Source organism: Esox lucius, chromosome 9 (assembly GCF_011004845.1).
Source record: "Esox lucius isolate fEsoLuc1 chromosome 9, fEsoLuc1.pri, whole genome shotgun sequence".
NCBI classification, from domain to species: domain Eukaryota; kingdom Metazoa; phylum Chordata; class Actinopteri; order Esociformes; family Esocidae; genus Esox; species Esox lucius.
Genome location: NC_047577.1, coordinates 4,440,027 through 4,458,867, shown reverse-complemented (window position 1 = coordinate 4,458,867; position 18,841 = coordinate 4,440,027). Strand labels below are relative to the sequence as shown.

The 18,841-nt window shown below is 41.3% G+C and overlaps 1 protein-coding gene across 3 annotated transcripts in view; it reads right to left on the bottom strand.

The window, feature by feature from the left end:
* LOC105009211 (zinc finger protein OZF-like) overlaps window positions 1-16,296 on the bottom strand; it is a 28,653-nt gene extending 12,357 nt beyond the window's left edge. The window contains exons 1-3 of one of the 3 annotated variants that reach the window (XM_020049586.2): window positions 16,110-16,296; window positions 15,438-15,645; window positions 6,835-6,905 (exon numbers count right to left, since the gene is read on the bottom strand). In XM_020049586.2, coding sequence (XP_019905145.1) covers window positions 6,898-6,905; window positions 15,438-15,645; window positions 16,110-16,142 — 249 coding nt within the window. In that variant the 5' untranslated portion in view covers window positions 16,143-16,296 and the 3' untranslated portion in view covers window positions 6,835-6,897. Of the gene's footprint in view, window positions 6,906-11,464; window positions 13,380-14,772; window positions 15,012-15,437; window positions 15,646-16,109 lie in introns of those variants that run through there. The other 2 variants (XM_010866815.3, XM_010866817.4) reach the window with 2 other exon arrangements.
* Window positions 16,297-18,841: the final 2,545 nt, after the last annotated feature.

Below are 18,841 nucleotides of genomic sequence, written 5' to 3'. Positions count from 1 at the left end.
TAATCTTGTTTGGGAATGGCGTTCCAAGAGTTCCATGTAGTACCATATAAAGTTTCAAAATGGGGCCCACGTGGGTCTTGCATTTGTTGCCAAGGTGGGGCCCACCTAACACCCAGTGTAATCCTGAATGAAACCCATGTGGGCAATTATGAAACCAAATGGGGCCATTATGAAACCCATGGACCCATTAACTACCCATTTGGGCCCCACATACAAATGTTGTCTGGGATTAAACCCTCATCATAAACCAGTTCTTACCTTGATTAGTTAAACCCCCAATCTTCTCTTCATATTTAATATCATTTGGCCCCAGTGTTTGACTGCAGTCTTCCAGCTTCTCTGATTTAATCTCTGAATCCACCAACAAACACTGTGCTCCACTGTCCCAATAAGGATCCAGTGACTCTTCTTTAGGCTCAGTGTGGAAGGAGAGCAGCAGGCTGGGTTTGTCCTCCATCTGCTAAAATAAAGACCAAACCAGACCCACATATGACTGATGAACATGTCTGATGGGAATAAAATACAACACAGTGGAGGAAAAACTACAAACAATCACAATATCAGAACAAATGATTTCCCCCCGATCTGTTGAAGGTGTACTTTATTTAACAGCATCTTATGGTTTTCCGTTAGTCACTGTACGCTAATCAGTCTCACTGTCGCAAGGTATTATGAAAAACCTGACCAATCAATGGATTTCCAATAACAGAACTACGATTTACATCTAATCAGGATAGGCTACAACACCAACAGGTAGCAGGCTAGGCGAGCTAATTAGCTTGTAATGTAAATGGATTTGGAGCCTACAAAACGCAGTTTTATGTTTAGTTTTTTCTTTACTTAGCTTAAGTAACTTCTAATAGTTTAACTGTGTGAAGACAGACAGTAATTAGTCAATATAAATAAAAAGCAAAAACGTCATTTACCAACGTTAGACGATTGCTTTTCCAAGAACCGTCTCCAATTCCTCGGACACCAGCAAAGCTCAGCAGTCCGCCGCAGGGAAGCTCAACCCATAAATAACACCCTCCCCCTTTTCCAATTGGTTCCTCAAAGGTTGCGGCGATTGGTGTATTTTTTCTTCTGCTTACTTATTTCCGTGAAGATGAATAACGATCTCCGTATCTAACGATTTTATCGGGAGTAAACGAGCGAAAATATAATGCCTTGCTTTTTTTTACTATAAAAACTATGTATATGTATATAGATTGAGGGCGATTTTTATGCATTTTTTATTTTATTTTTAAACAACAGTTGATGGAATTCAAACTGAATGACGCCTGGCATTTTTAGAAGAAAAAGCGTTTTTGGTTATTAATACTTTTGTCGTTCAAGAGGGTATCAAAGTATGTGTGTGTGTGGAGCAATCCAAGACTGAGGGATTCACAAGACTGGTCATTTTTACTTAAATATGTGTGTGTAATTACCAGTATCTCTGTGAACACAGGTTTGGGTTATTAATCCACCAGAGTGATTGGAGATCAGTGCTGCCAAACCCTGTTCCTTGAGATCTACTGTCCTGTATGTTTTCATTCCTACCCTAATTTAGTACACCTAAAAAATTACCTGGATGAAAAGCTAAATCAGGTTAGTTAGAAATGGGGATAAATAGAAAACCAGCAGGACAGTAGATCTCCAGGAACAGGGTTGGGCAACCCTGAAGTAGATGAATGAGGAGTAACGTCATAATCTATACTTCAAAGTAACAACATTTATTTGGATCATGTTATAAAGTTACAATACATTTCATAGTTACATACCAGCAATTTTTTATGTCCTCCTAAATTGTATAAACATCTACAAAGTATAACATTATCTAAAACACACGATAGTAAAAAATGTGTGCTAGAAGTATCTGTTAACAATATATTCCTGAATTGTAATACAACACAATGATTCGGGAGGATTCTGATGCGGTCAAACCTCACTGTCCGCTACTTTGGGTTCGTTGGCGAGTTCTCCCAGAAATGTAGTGAATCTATAAACAATAATTAAACTATTCAGGAAACCAATATCATTTACTCAAGATAATTTATTACAAGCTTGTAGGTGATACAACAGTTGTTACACATAGTGTGTTTGGCATCGTATGAAATCAGTGTATGACAACCAAATACAGTTTAGGAATACATTTGTAAGGAAACATGAACCAACTCCCCAAGTTACCTCCCCTGACTATGGGTGTGTCTAGTATTGGCTTAGGGCCTATCTGACCAGTCTAATTCAGGTCCTCCATACCTGCTTAATCTCCATCCTGTGTGTCTGATCACATGCCACCAATAAACTGTCAATACTACAGAGACACAAAATAATATAGGAGTATAATAATAATCACAACGATAAGATTACATTTGATATGAAAAATAACAAAAATAGTAATGTAACATTTACTAAATCTTCTATAATTTTCTACACAGAACAGACTCAAATGACTGTTTGAGACATTACAATTCATCCAAACTTCAGACATTTCTAAAACACATCCCAAATATTAATTAGCATTACTTTACCTTGGCAAAGACAATGAACACAAAGGACAATCTATCCCACTTAACCAATGGTCGTTGCCGCCTGTTGTTGTCAGCCTGGCAACACAAACATTCTACAACGTCCTGGTGAAGTTTAATCTATAACCTGTACAGTAAAATAATGCATAATAGAACATTCACCCTTATATGGGGAACAAGGGAAATCCGAACACTACAGATAAATGTCCACAATGTCATTGATTTCTATACATTCCCGTTTACTCAGAGTTATTTTATTAAATGTGCATGTGCCCTGCCTACAAATCAACACATCTTTAATTAATCTGCCATGTCATATAAGTTAGAGGTTCCCTGTGCAGTTTATAGCCTTCTTTCTCAAATCTCTATTTTAAGCAAAACTGGCGTAACAATTATCACTATATGCAAATTAAATCAACATGAAATTGAATTGGGACCTTGTGAATCGAATAAAAATCAGGAAGACAGGGATGACACCTCTTCCTAAAGGGATGTAATGTTTATTACCTTTACTGGAGGGGCGAGACTGAGAATCATCTGAGTGATTGGATACAGAAAGTGAATTGGGTCTTTATATATTTCCAAAGAGTCAATAAATGAATGCGACATGTGAATTTAATAGTTAAAGTTCAATGTCATTACAAGTGTCAAAGACAGAAGATCTCCAGAGATTTAATTTTGTGAGAGCTAAGATGCATGCATAGAGGCAGGAAAGAACGCCAGAAGACAGTGTTTCTAAAACGATCTGTTATAATCCATTATGAGGGTTTGGGGGATGTGTTATGACCACTTAACCCACTATGTCATCAGTGGACACATTCCAGTCTATAGTTAGTGTCTGTTTAAAGCATCTAACCTACACATCTAATGCATTACATTTGGGCTAGGACACAGAAAGAAAAGCAGCAACAAATAGTATTCAAATGACACCATACAAGACCCATACAGTACATTTAGATGCCTGTGCCCCAACCTTTTTGACATTTGTTGTTGGCATTAAATTCAAAATGGGAATGCATTCATCCAAGAACAATAACATGCCCAAAACAAGAAAGCCAAAAGGTCTGCAAGGCTGTAAACTCTTCCCCCAGTTAAGACGGAGTTAAGGCTTCTCTCCAGTATGTATGCGCTGGTGAGCTATGCGGCTACCTCGACTAGAGAAACTCTTCCCACAGTCAGGACATGAGTAAGGTTTCACTCCAGTATGTATGCGCTGGTGAGTATTAAGGCTATCTCGTTGAGAGAAACTCTTCCCACAGTCAGGACAGGAGTAGGGCTTCTCTCCTGTGTGGATTCTTTGATGACAAGTTAGTACATATGACGAAATGAAACTCTTCCCACAGTCAGGACAGAAGTAAGGTTTCACTCCAGTATGTATGCGCTGGTGATTTTTAAGGCCACCTAGTTGAGAGAAACTCTTCCCACAGTCAGGACAGGAGTATGGCTTCTCTCCAGTGTGATGTAGTTGGTGAACTTTAAGCTGACCTAGTTGAGAAAAACTCTTCTCACAGTCAGCACAGGAGTATGGCTTCTCTCCAGTATGTATGCGCTGGTGAATATTAAGGTTGCCTAAATGAGAAAAACTGTTCCCACAGTGAGAACAGGAGTAAGGCTTCTCTCCAGTGTGTATGCGCTGGTGATTATTAAAGTTGGCTAAACGAGAAAAACTGTTCCCACAGTCAGAACAGGAGTAAGGCTTCTCTCCAGTGTGTATGCGCTGGTGAATATTTAGGTTACCTACATGAGAGAAACTCTTCCCACAGTCAGAACAGGAGTATGGCTTCTCTCCTGAGTGTATGTTACTATGTCTTTTTAGCTGTGATATAAAAAGGAAATGTTTTCCACAATGGGGGCAGGGGTGAGACTTCTCTTCATAATCTTTCTGTTGTTTCTCTCCACGTGTAGGAAATGTATCAACTTCAGCCATCGCACCTGTGTGATTAATATCAGAAAAGTTGATTAGTGCAGTGACACTATTGATGTAGTTAGTTGATTACATTAAAGATAAAACTCTTGCAATAGTTTCATTTAAGAGTGATAAACATGAACAATTTCTGTAAACAGTTTCACATTTCCCCAGGGATAACATATTTCCAAAATTATAAAATATTGTCAGCCAGTTTAACAAAACACTTTAAATGTCACTGTTGTTTATCAACTTGATCATAATAATAATAATAACCAAAATGGGGCCATAAAGATAGTAACATGCCTGAAAATAATCTGCACTATTTGGGCAATAATTAAGAAATGTAAATCAACTGAAGCTCAGATGATTTTGTCTGGAAGAGGACACATTTGTATTTTCCCCCACACACAATGAGAAGTGCAGTTCAAGAAGAGAACAAAAACAACCAGTTTCCAAAACAATCAGATGCCACCTGCCATCCAACAAATTATTTGGAAGAAATGCGAGAAGCAACACACTGCTGCCACCAAATCACAGATATAAGCGCCTGTGATACACTATTGTACAGCCACATGTTTGTGTTTATTTTGTACATAAAGAATGCAAAACAATTGCAAGTCAGAAACTCTACTGGAGGTCATCGGGAAACCCTCGCCTCATGCAACCAGTAAGAGGACATAACGAACAAGACCAATGTGATTAGGGAGTAGGCTCGCCACCCAAATGTTCCTAATCAATCAGGTGAACTTAAAAAATTTAAAATATGAATGGGCATACACTGATGAGCCAAAATATTATGGCCACAGATAAAGCGAATAATGTTGATCATCTCCAAACAAGGGCACATGTTGGCACATTGTTGGATGCAGGAAAAATGGACAGGAGTCAAGACCTGAGCTACTTTGAAAAAGGGCCAAATTCTTATGGCCAGGCGACTGGGTCAGAGCCTCTCTGATACGACAAGGCTTGTGGGGTAGTGATGTAAGGAAGGGATGGCACGGTTTGAGGAACATGAAGAATTATGTGTGTACAGATCTCACTCTGATTGAGCATCTGTGGGAAGTGCTGGACCAACAAGTCTGATCCATGGCAGCTCCATGTAGCAACTTACAGGACAGCTAAGGTCTTGGCGCCAGATACCACAGTACACCTTCAGGGGTCTTGTAGAGTCTATGCCTCAGCGGGTTGGCGCTGTTTTGTCAGCACACGGAGGACCAACAGCATATTAGGCAGGTGGTCAGAATATTTTGGTTCATCAGTGTATACTACATCAGATAAATTTCACTGAGAAGTATTTCTAGGGACGCCAATAATTGTGGCACAGAATTTTGAAATAAATGTTTCAATAATTTACCTTTCATATTTTCAAAAAAAATCCAAAATGTTTACATTTCACAGCCCGTTTTGTACATATTTATCATAAGATCCTAAAATAATTGGAGGGCATTGTATAGTGGTGGACCTGTTAGGTTGTGAGGCTGTTTTACTTCCCTGGGAACCTTGTTAAACCAAATGACTATATGAACTCCAAGCACCAGAAGCTTTGTCTACTCAGTTTCAAGTGATCAGAGATGGTGGATAGAACAAAAGACAAAACCCAACACTGCAATGGACCCTTGAACCACAGAGTCCTTTTACATACCAGGTCCAAGCAAACTAGATGCTTATAGTCCAGAGGAAAAGTAGGATGTCTGTGAGAGGAGGAGGCATTTATCATCTTTTATTCTGATCAATGGGATATGTAGCATAGACCAGGGGGCAATATGGCCCACAAAGGCCTGGTGTGTATAATAGATTGGGGTATAATAAAGTGGGTAATTGAAATGGGCCCATTATGGAACCTGTGGAGAAACCCACCATTTCAGACCATGTAGTTCCCATGTAGCACCACATTAAGCTTGAAGATGGGACCCACGTGGGTCTTGCATTTGTTGCCCAGTTGGGGCCCACCTAACACCTAGTGTAATCCTGGATGAAACCCATGTGGGCAATTATGGAACCAAATGGGGCCATTATGGAACCCATGGACCAATTTACTACCCATATGGGCCCCACATACAAATGTTGACTGGGAATAAACCTTCATAAACCAGTTCTTACCTTGATTAGTTAAACCTCCAATCTTCTTCTCTTCATATTTAATATCATTCGGCCAATCATCTGACCAATCAATGGATTTCCAATCACAGAACTAGGATTGATATCTAATCAGGATAGGCTACAACACCAACAGGTAGCAGACTAGGCGAGCTAATTAACTTGTAATCTGAATGGAGTTGGAGCCTACAAAACGCAGTTTTATGTTTAGTTTTTTCTTTACTTAGCTTAAGTAACTTCTAATAGTTTAACTTTGTGAAGACAGACAGCAATTAGTAAATATAAAAAGTAAAAACGTCATTTACCAACGTAAGTCTATTGCTTTTCCAAGAACCGTCTCCCATTCCTCCGGAGCCTCAGCGATTCGCTCAGTGTACGATTCGTTCAATGGTCTTCCACAATAAACAGGGAGAAGGAGAACCAGTTCAGCTCAAGTTATCCGTTTTTCTGTTATTTCAAGCTAGTAGGAATTTACAGAAATTGGCGAGTCGTTATTCTTCCCTAAACAGGCAAACGAAATAAAACTTTCCTACTTTTTCTGCTTGCAACCATAGAGTGTAAAAAAAAAAAAAAAAAAGAAGAAGAAACTTTCCGGTTGGGGTACCTCGTAAACCGGCAAGGCTCAGCAGCCCGCCGCAGGGCTGTTAAATCCCGAAGAAAAAGAAGAATGGGTTGTGTGGCCACTTCTTCTGTCGGGTTTAATGGCGGTTGGCATCCAACGCTATTCGTGCATTACCGCCACCTACTGTAAAGGAGTGTCGGTCAGCTCCAGGTAGGACCTAAATTCTCCCTGCCAACCCAGTTTCCCTGTCCACATTCCACTGGTCCTGCCACACCTTCCTCACCTCATTCCACACCACCACCTTAGCCTCTGCCCTGCACAAGGACACCACCACTTCCACCACCCCCCTCAACAGGGCCTGTTTCACTAATTTATCAGCTGCTTCGTTTCCCGCCCCCCCAGCATGAGCCGGAACCCACATGAATGAGACCTCCATCTCTTCTAACTCTATCCTGTGCTTCCACCACCCTGTTTAAAATGTCCCGTCTCCTAGAGGACTTGAAAGACTGCAACCTAACCAACACCTCACACGAATCAGAGCAAATAACCACCCTATCCGGCTTCGTGTCCTCCACCCACCTCAATGCAAACTGCACCGCCAGAAGCCCAGCCATGTAAACTGTCAAGTGATCCGTAACCTTTTTAGTGACACTCACACCCGCTCCTCTAACTACAAAAGCTGCCCCCGTCCGACCCGTCCCTGGGTCCTTTGAACCATCCGTGAACACCACAACCCTCTCCGGGTACCCACCCTCCAGACGCCTCTTAACCACCTCGGCAAAGCAGGCCAGGGCACCCCCCACCCACCTAAAGCTCCTGATCTCCCTCCCACCGTGTTCCCAGCACCCCAACAGCACCTCTTTTGTAGGGTGCAAACCCCCATGTCCCTGCAAATTAACCCAGTAATTAATCAACAATTGCCTTCTCCTCAAGTGTAATGGCATCTCCCCCACCTCCACCTGCAGTGCTGATACCGGAGATGTCTGAAATGCCCCACCACAGACTCGAAGCCCCTGTGCCTCCACTCTATCCAACCTTTCCAGAGTGCTCACTGCTGCTGAGCCATAAGCTATCCTTCCCTCCCCCGTTGTTCATCCCTAGTTAAGTTAGACGAGCTATGTACCCGTACAAACACCTTAGCCAGCATTTCTGCCTTTTCTACATCCGACACTGCAACCTCATCCCCATCACTGGATAATTCCACTCCCTCCTCACCCCACTCATCCTCAACCTCATCCCCATGACCCAGCACTGGATAATCCCATTCCCTCCTCAACCCACTCATCCTCAACCTCATCCCCAACACCCAGCACTGGATAATCCCACTCCCTCCTCAACCTCACCCCCATCACGTTAGCAGTTGTAACACCTCAAAGGCTTGGCCACATACGGCCTCAGAATAACCCATATCCCCATGGTAACCTTACTAGGCAGCACACTGTCCTCAGAATACAACAGAACAGACGTACTGTCCACCCTGACACCATCCCTCGCTGCTTGCAGCCTTTGCACTTTCATAAGCCGCCTCCCCTCAAATTACCTTCAATTTCTCTACAATCAACACTCAAAGCCACCCCAGTTATCACCCCTTTACCCATCGCTTCCCTGTCTGAGTCTCCAACCGGAAAGAAAGCCAGAAGACAGCGTTCGTAAAACGATCTGTTATAATCCATTATGAGGGTTTGGGGGATGTGTTATGACCACTTAACCCACTATGTCATCAGTGGACACATTCCAGTCTATAGGAAGTCTGTTTAAAGCATCTAACCTACACATCTAATGCATTACATTTGGACTAGGACACAGAAAGAACAGCAGCATCAAATAGTATTCAAATGACATCATAAGACCCATACAGTACATGTCATAGGATTTAGGTGATCAATAGGATATACACTACTGGTTAAATGTTTATATGTACTTGTTTTTGTTATTAAAATGAAACATCCTGTCCAAAGAATGTGGGATGCTGTATAAAACGTAACTAAAACAAAATGCAAAAATCAACCCTGTATTTAATAGAAAATAGAAACAACTCATCAAATGTTGAAACAGAGACTTTATTGTTCATTTAAAAATATGCCCCCTTTGAATATGATGCCAGCAACACATAAAAAAAAAAAAAATGGGACAGGGGCAAATAACATTCAAAAGAAAGGTGGTAACTCTCACTAATAATTAGGTTTATCGGTAACAGGTCAGTAACATGATTGGGTATAAAAAGAGCATCCTATTGTATGACTATTGTAGCTGGAAAAGGCTGATTTATCAGCAACCATCAGTCCTGTGTTCCAATGGCACGTTGTGTTTACTAATCCAGGTTAATCCTTTCAAAAGGCTAATTGAACATTATAAAACCCTTTTGCAATTATGTTAGCACAGCTGAAAACTGTTGTGCTGATTAAAGCAATAAAATTGGTCTTTAGACTAGTTGAGTATCTGGAGCATCAGCAATTATGGGTTCAATTACAGGCTCAAAGGATCCAGAAACAAATAGCTTTCTTCTGAAACTCATCAGTCTATAATTGTTCTGATAAATTAAGGCTATTCCATGTGGGAAACTGAAAATCTTGTACAAGGATTAGTTCGAGAAACAGATGCCTCACAGGTACTCAACTGTTAGCTTCATTAAATATTACCCGCAAAACACCAGTTTCAACATCAACAGTGTTGCAAGATAAAGACATGTCTCAGACTGCCCAATAAAAATAAAAGGTTAAGATGGGAAAAAGAACAGACACCATATGCCATTTCCTGTGGACAATGCTTGATTGGATGCAATTTCCTCCTATAACAGGACAATGACCCAAAACACAGCTCCAAACTATTCAAGAACTTTAAAGAGAAGAAGCAGTCAGCTGGTATACTGTCTATAATGGAGTGGCCAGCACAGTCACTGGATCTCAACCCTATTGAGCTGTTGTGGGAGCAGCTTGACTGTATGATACGTAAGATGTGGTAAGGTACATAAGTGCCCATCAAGCCAATCCAACTAGTGGGAAGTGCTTCAGGAAGCATGGGGTGAAATCTCTTCAGATTCTCAAATAGACAACTAGATTGCCAAAGGTCTGCAAGGCTGTAATTGCAGCAAATAAAGGATTCTTTGACAAAAAGTTTGAAGGACAATAGTTATTTCAATATATTATTATATTCATTCATTACACACAGACTGATATATTTCAAATGTTTATTTCTTTTAATTGTGATGATTATAACTGAAAACTAATGAAAACCCCAAATTCAGAATCTCAGAAAATTAGAATATTATGAAAAGGTTCAATACGGAAGACACCTGGTGCCACAATCTAATCAGCTAATTAACCCAAAACACCTGCAAAGGCCTTTAAATGGTCTCTCAGTCTAGTTCTGTAGGCTACACAATCATGGGGAAGACTGCTGACTTGACAGTGTCCAAAAGACGACCAGTGACACCTTGCACATGGAGGGCAAGACACAAAAGGTCATAGCTAAAGAGGCTGGCTGTTCACAGAGCTCTGTGTCCAAGCACATTAATAGAGAGGCGAAGGGAAGGAAATGTGGTAGAAAGAAAAGTGTACAAGCAATAGGGATAACCGCACCCTGGAGAGGATTGTGAAACAAAACCAATTAAAAAATGTGGGGGAGCTTCACAAAGAGTGGACTGCAGCTGGAGTCAGTGCTTCAAGAACCACCACGCACAGACATGCAAGACATGGATTTCAGCTGTCGCATTCCTTGTGTCAAGCCACTCTTGAACAAGACAGAGCGTCAGAAGCGTCTCGCCTTCTGAGGTTCAAGGTCAACGCCGCCGTCTACCAGGAAGTGTTAGAGCACTTCATGCTTCCTGCTGCTGACCAACTTTATGGAGATGCAGATTTCATTTTCCAACAGGACTTGGCAACTGCACACAGTGCCAAAGCTACCAGTACCTGGTTTAAGGACCATGGTATCCCTGTTCTTAATTGGCCAGCAAATTGGCCAGCAAATTGGCCTGACCTTAACCCTGTAGAAAATCTATGGGGTATTGTGAAGAGGAAGATGCGATACGCCAGACCCAACAATGCAGAAGAGCTGAAGGCCACTATCAGAGCAACCTGGGCTCTCATAACACCTGAGCAGTGCCACAGACTGATCGACTCCATGCCATGCCGCATTGCTGCAGTAATTCAGGCAAAAGGAGCCCCAACTAAGTATTGAGTGCTGTACATGCTCATACTTTTCAGTTGGCCAACATTTCTAAAAATCAATAACATTTTTGTATTGGTCTTAAGTTATATTCTAATTTTTAGAGATACTGAATTTGGGATTTTCATTAGTTGTCAGTTATAATCATCACAATTAAAAGAAATAAACATTTGAAATATATCAGTCTGTGTGTAATGAATGAATATAATATACAAGTTTCACTTTCTGAATGGAATTACTGAAATAAATCAACTTTTTGATGATATTCTAATTGTATGACCAGCACCTGTATTTCCTACTCAAACTCAATTCATGTATGTTTCCTTGGAAAAATAGGACCTTTCTAAGTGACCCCAAAACATTTAACAGCAGAGCACTTCTGAATGGATACACTAAAAAATAAAGGCTCATGGAATGGGTAGCAAATATGTCTAGAATTGACATTTTTCAGTTCCTTCGGTACTCTATGATGAATAATAATTGATATATTGTCAAAAAGCACTTCCTACATTCAAAAGTAGTGTTATCCAGTACTATGAATCCTCTGATGTGTTTGGAGAGAGACAAGACGATGGAAACTCCTCCCAGAAGTCAGAACAGGAATAAGGCTTCTCTCTAGCATGCATGTGCTGGTGAGTTTTAAGGCTACATAACAGAGATAAATTCTTCCCACAGTCAGGACAGGACTATAGCTCCTATGGACTGAAGGGTTCATTCTAACGCTGGAGTGCAAGGACTGAGATACCAAGTGGAGAGTCCCCCTGGAGAGTGGTTACAGAATTGTAAGAATCTGACTGTTTTTATTCTATTGCGTTTTTATGTTTCTCTTCATTTTAAAAAGAGCATTGAATTGCTTCTATGTATGTTGTGCTTACTGTGCTATATCAATGAAGTTGCTTGCTTGCAGTGTGTATGCGCTGGTGATTTTTAAAGTGGCCTAATTGAGAGAAACTCTTCCCACAGTCAGAACAGGAATAAGGTTTCTCTCCAGTATGTATGCGCTGGTGATTTTGAAAGCTACCTAGTTGAGAGAAACTCTTCCCACAGTCAGAACAGGAATAAGGCTTCACTCCAGTGTGTAGTAGTTGGTGAGTTTTAAGGTTACCTAATTTAGAGAAACACTTCCCACAGTCAGAACAGGAATACGGCTTCTCTGTAGTATGTATGCGCCGGTGATTTTTAAGGCTACCTAGTTGAGAGAAAGTCTTCCTACAGTCAGGACAGGAGTAAGGCTTCTCTCCAGTATGTATGCGCCGGTGATTTTTAAGGCTACCTGGATGAGAGAAACTCTTCCCACAGTCAGAACAGGAGTAAGGCTTCTCTCCAGTGTGTTGTAGTTGGTGAGCTTTTAGGCTACCTAATTGAGAGAAACTGTTCCCACAGTCAGGACAGGAGTAAGGCTTCTCTCCAGTATGTATGCGCTGGTGATTTTTAAGGCTACCCAGTTGAGAGAAACTCTTCCCACAGTCAGGACAGGAGTAAGGCTTCTCACCAGTGTGTATGCGCTGGTGAATATTAAGGTTGCCTAATTTAGAGAAACACATCCCACAGTCACAACAGGAGTATGACTTCTCTCCAGTATGTATGCGCTGGTGAATATTAAGGTCACCTGATTTAGAGAAACACTTTCCACAGTCAGAACACGGGTATGGCTTCTCTCCTGTGTGTCGTAGCTGGTGAGCTTTTAGGCTACCTAGTTGAGAGAAACTGTTCCCACAGTCAGGACAGGAGTAAGGCTTCTCTCCAGTATGTATGCGCTGGTGACTTTTAAGGCTACTTAGTTGAGAGAAACTCTTCCCGCAGTCAGGACAGGAGTAAGGCTTCTCTCCAGTGTGTATGCGCTGGTGAATATTAAGGTTGCCTAATTTAGAGAAACACTTCCCACAGTCAGAACACGAGTATGGCTTCTCTCCAGTATGTATGCGCTGGTGAGATTTAAGTTTACCTAATTCAGAGAAACACTTCCCACAGTCAGAACATGAGTATGGCTTCTCTCCTGAGTGTATGTTAATATGTCTTTTTAACAGTGATATAAAAAGGAAATGTTTTCCACAATGGGGGCAGGGGTGAGACTTATCTTCATAATCTTTCTGTTGTTTCTCTCCACGTGTAGGAAATGTATCAGCTTCAGCCATCACATCTGTGTGATTAAAATCAGAAAAGTTAATTAGTGCAGTAACACAATGTAGTTAGTATATTAGATTAAAGATAAATGAAATTATTCCAAGAGTTTTAAGAGTGATAAACAAGAACAATTTCAGAAAACCGTTGCACATTTAACCCAGGCATAACAATATATTTCAAAAAAATGTATTCATTCAGTGCCCGCCTTAAATGGTGTCACCCAGGGTAACCAAACACTTTAAAAATGTCACTGTTGTTTATCAACTTCATCATGAAAGATAAGGCCATTAAGACCGTTACATGCCTGAAAATACTCGTCTGCACTAATTGGGCAATAAATAAGAAAAATATATCAAAAGAAGTATATCAAGGCTTGTGGGGTACTCCCGGTCAGCAGTGGTAAGTACCTACCAAAAGTGGTCAGAGGAGGGACAAAGAATAAACCGCCGACAAGGTGTTGGGCGCCCAAGGCTCATTGACGCACGAGGGCAGCAATGGCAAAGCCATCTGGTCTGAACCGACAGAAGGTCTACTGTGTCACAACACACAGTGCATCACACCCTGCGGTGTTTGGGGCTGCGTAGCCATAAACTGGTCATGAGTGTCCATGATGACCCGGTCCACCGTCAAAAGTGCTTCCAACGGACATGAGCGTCAGAACTGAACCTTGGAGCAGGGGAAGAAGGGTGCTTGGTCTGAGGAGTCCCGTGGTCTTTCACATCACATAAACTGTGTGTGCGCACAGTTTACCTGGGGTAGTGATGGCACCAGGATGCACCAGGATGACAAGCCTGTCACCTCTCTACATGGTTACAGACTAGGTACAACTCTTCATAGCAACGGTGATGGCACTGCTGATGGCAGTGGCCTCTTTCTGCAGGATAATGCACCCTGTCACACTGTACACATTGTTTGGGAATGGTTTGAGGAACATGAATTCAAGGTGTTGCCCTGGCCTCCAAATTCCACAGATCTCTTTTACGATCAAGCATCTTTGGGATGTGCTGTACCAACAAGTCCGATCCATGGCAGCTCCACATCGCAACTTACAGGACTTGGAGGATCTGCTGCTAATGTCTGGGTTCCAGACACCACAGGACACCCTCAGGGGTCCATGTCTCAGCGGGTCGGAGTAGTTTTAGCACCAACAGGATATTAGGCAGGTGGTCAGAATGATTTGACTCATCAGTGTTTACCTCATCAGATAGAGTTCACTCAGAAGAATTTCTAGGGATGCCAATAAGAATTTGGAATATGGAAAACAATATTTAAACACTTTATTTTGCATTTTTTCCTTTTTCTCAATCATGTACCTTTCATATTTAAAATAAATTACCAAAAGAAAAAAATAATTTAGTTCACAGCCTGTTTTGCACATATTCACCATGAGTCCTACAATTATTGGAGGGCACTGTATAGTGGTGGACCTGTTATGTTGTGAGGCTGTTTTACTTCCCTGGGAACCTTGCTAAAACAAATGACTATATGAACTCCAAGTACCAGAAGCTTTGTCTACTCAGTTTCAAGTGATCAGAGATGGTGGATAGAACAGAAGACAGAACCCAACACTGCAATGGTCCCTTAAACCGCATAGTCCATTTACAGACCAGGTCCAAGCAAACTAGATCCATATAGAAAAGTAGGATGTCTGTGAGAGAAGGAGGCATTTATCATCTTATTAGTTCCAAGCCTTTTATTCTGATCAATGGGATATGTAACATAGACCAGGGGGCAATATGGCCCACAAAGGCCTGGTGTGTATAATAGATTGGGGTATAATAGTGGGTAATTGAAATGGGCCCAATATGGAACCTGTGGAGAAACCCACCATTTTAGCACATGTAGTTCCCATGTAGCACCACATAAAGCTTGAAGATGGGATCCACGTGGGTCTTGCATATGTTGCCCAGGTGATTCCCACCTAAAACCCAGTGTAATCCTGATTGAAACCCATGTGGGCAATTATGGAATCAAATGGGGCCATTATTGAACCCACTGACCCATTTACAAACCATATGGGCCCCACATACAAATGTTGGCTGGGATTAAACCCGATTCATAAACCAGTTCTTACCTTGATTAGTTAAATCCCCAATCTTCTTCTCCTCTTCATATTTAATATCATTCGTCCCCAGTGTTTGACTGCAGTCTTCCAGCTTCTCTGATTTCATCTCTGAATCCACCAATGAACACTGAGCTCCACTGTCCCAATAAGGATCCAGTGACTCTTCTTTAGGCTCATTGTGGAAGGAGAGATGCAGGCTGGGTTTGTCCTCCATCTGCTAAAATAAAGATCAAATCAGAACCATATATGATTGATTAACATGTCTGATAAATATAAATAAAATACAATGGAAGAAAAATGACAGAATCACTATATAAAAGAACAGACCTGCGAAAAATACTTATAAGGTGTACTTTATTTAACAGCATCTTATGGTTTTCCATTAGTCACTGTACGATAATCAGGCTACAGTCTCCCGGTATTATGAGAAACCTGACCAATCAATGGATTTCTCATTACAGAATTAGGATTGATATCTAATCAGGAGGACAGGATACAACACCAAAAGGTAGCAGGCTAGGCTAGCTAATTAGCATGTAATCTGAATGGAGTTGGAGCCCACAAAACGCAGTTAAATGCTTTGTTTTTTCTTTACTTAGCTGAAGTAACTTCTAATATTTTAACTTTGTGAAGACAGACAATAATTAGTCAATATAAATAAAAAGCAAAAACTTCATTTACCAACGTAAGTCGATTGCTTTTTCCGTCTCCCATTCCTCGCGAGCCTCGTTCAATGGTTATTCCACGATAAACAGGGAGAAGGAGAACCAATTCGGTCCGGGTAGGTCCAGGTGCAAATGGATAATTCCTTATTCGATTAATTTTTTTATGTAGATAACGACCAAAACTGTTTGGTTTAAAGCGGTTATGTCCCAAAATCCACTGCGGTGAAGTTAGTTTTATATTGGAAATTCGACAGACATTCGGCTCTTCAAATCTTAATTGCTCTTTAACGAAGTATTCATGTTATCCAATATTGGTCTCATTGTGATTACAAAAGTGTATACGATGTTGCACAGCCCTTATTTACCCATATTTTAACCGAGCATAACATCACAATGAGACCAATATTGGATTACATATATACTTCATTAAAGAGCTATTGAGATTTGATGAGCCGAATGTCCAACCCAAAACTAACTTCACCTTGCAGAAAGAGTAAGACAATTATGATTTCATTTGCTTGTTTAGGGAAGAATAACTATTGGCAACTGCATACACGGAGTCGCTTGTTTATGTTAACTCTCCTAGCTCGAAATAACAGAAACACTGAGAATTAGTGCTTAACTGGTTCTCCGTCACCCTGTTTACCGTGGAATGACCATATCACGAATTGTACACGGATCGAATCGTTGAGGCCGGCGAGGAATGTGAGACGGTACTTGCAAAATAAATCTGCTTACGTTAGTAAATAAAGATATTGCTTTTTATTTATATTTACTATTTAATGTATGTCTTCACATAGTTAAACCAATAGTAAATTAAGCGAAGTCATGAAAAAACAACTAAATTCGCTGCCTAGCCTGCCACCTGACCTTCTGATTAAATATAAATCCTAGCTCTGTAATTGCAAATCCATTAATTGCTACGTTTAGTCAATCAAATTTATTTATAAAGCCCTTTTTACAACAGCAGTTGTCACAAAGTGCTTTTACAGAGACATCCGGCCTTAAACCCCAAGGAGCAAACAACAGTAGTGTTGAATTTCAGTGGCTAGGAAAAACTCCCTAAGAAGGCCGAATTTTTGGAAGAAACCTAGGGAGGACCCAGGCTCAGAGGGGTGACCAGTCCTCTTCTGGCTGTGCCGAGTGAGATATTAAGAGTCCAATTGGAATAATTAATACATTTATCTGGGCTAAATCCAGAGTCTAATTAATTTGGACTAGGTCAGAAGTATGACCAGATGGACAAGGACAGGGACAGCAACGGGCCCCCCAAACCAGGTACTCCGCAGGTGTGGACCAGGACCTCATGTCCTCCCTAAAGTTTAAAAAGGAGAGGAGATGGGGAAAATTCAGAAAATACATTCCTCATATCAACAATGATTTATAGTGGAGAAGGAGAACTTAGTGGGGAAGGAGAACTGACCCAATCCCCCAGCACAATCGTACAGCAGCGTAAGACCTTGGATCTGAGACGATGTAAGCATTTGGAAATTGAGGAAAACTATTTCTGTAATTTTTAAAGTGATATGTTTTCCCAATATTGCTTGATAAAAGATTCCAGTTGCTCAACAGTTCGGGGTCTCCTTTGTTGTATTTCTTTCATTTCATAATGCGCCAAATGCTTTCAATGGGTGACATAACGGGACTGCATGCAGGCCAGTTTAGCTGCCAGACTCTTTTACTATGGAGCAATGCTGTTGTAATACGTGCAGAATGTGGTTTGGCATTGTCTTACTGAAAATAAGCAAAGCTTTCTCTGAAAAAGACGTTGTCTGGATGGCGCCATATGTTGCTCCAAAACCTGTATTGGTCAGCATTAATGGTGCCTTCACAGATGTGCACATCACCAAGGCCACGTGCACTAATGCACCCCCCCCGTTCGGGTCCATCGTGGCAGTCAACTTCACTGGTTGCTGCCACTCCACCTCCTTCCAGGCACCGGCGTTCAACGCCCCCGGAATATTGGGCACACGAATCAAACGCACCCTTCACTTAACGTCTGGTTATCCCTCACGCCGGTCACTAATCAGGGTTTAATCAAGGGTATGCGTAGGGCTTCCTTTTCCGTTATTCCGTTATTTCGTTTGAGTTCCGTCCTCAACATTCTTTTATTAAGAGGCTATTGCTCTGTTTCCATTTGTTTGTTTTTACAAGTGCCAAGATTGCACACCTTTGTTTCCTAGGCCGGATTTTGCCCGTGTACTTAAGTTCCCTTTTTCATTAATTCATTCATTTGATTTCAACTCTTGCAACTGGTTCCGTGCTCATCTCTTGTCATGAGGAGTGTCCCGCAACCATTACACCCGCATACCATCACAGATGCTGGCTTTTGCACTGTGTGCTGATAACAAGCCAGAGGGTCCCTCTGCTCTTTAGCCCATCTTTTTTTAAACGTGTTGCTGGCATCAAATTCAAAATGGGCGTGTATTGTTCCAAAAACAATTGGATTTCTCAGTGATGCAATTGATAATGGAGGGATGAGATACAGGTGATATTGGAGGGGGGAGATACAGGTGATATTGGAGAGGGGAGATACAGTTAGAGTGTGCAGGGATGTGATGAGGGTGAGAGGAAAGGGTGTTACAGTGTGTCATGCCAAAACCGTTTTCCCACGTTGCATTGCAAGGGAGGATGTCTGGTGTGGTCTGGAGGAAATGTTGTGGTCAGACAGGGGGGAGATTAGATGACCCATGAGGTTGATTAAGTTGCAGCATCTTATTTATTTTACAAAGTCTGATGTACATAATA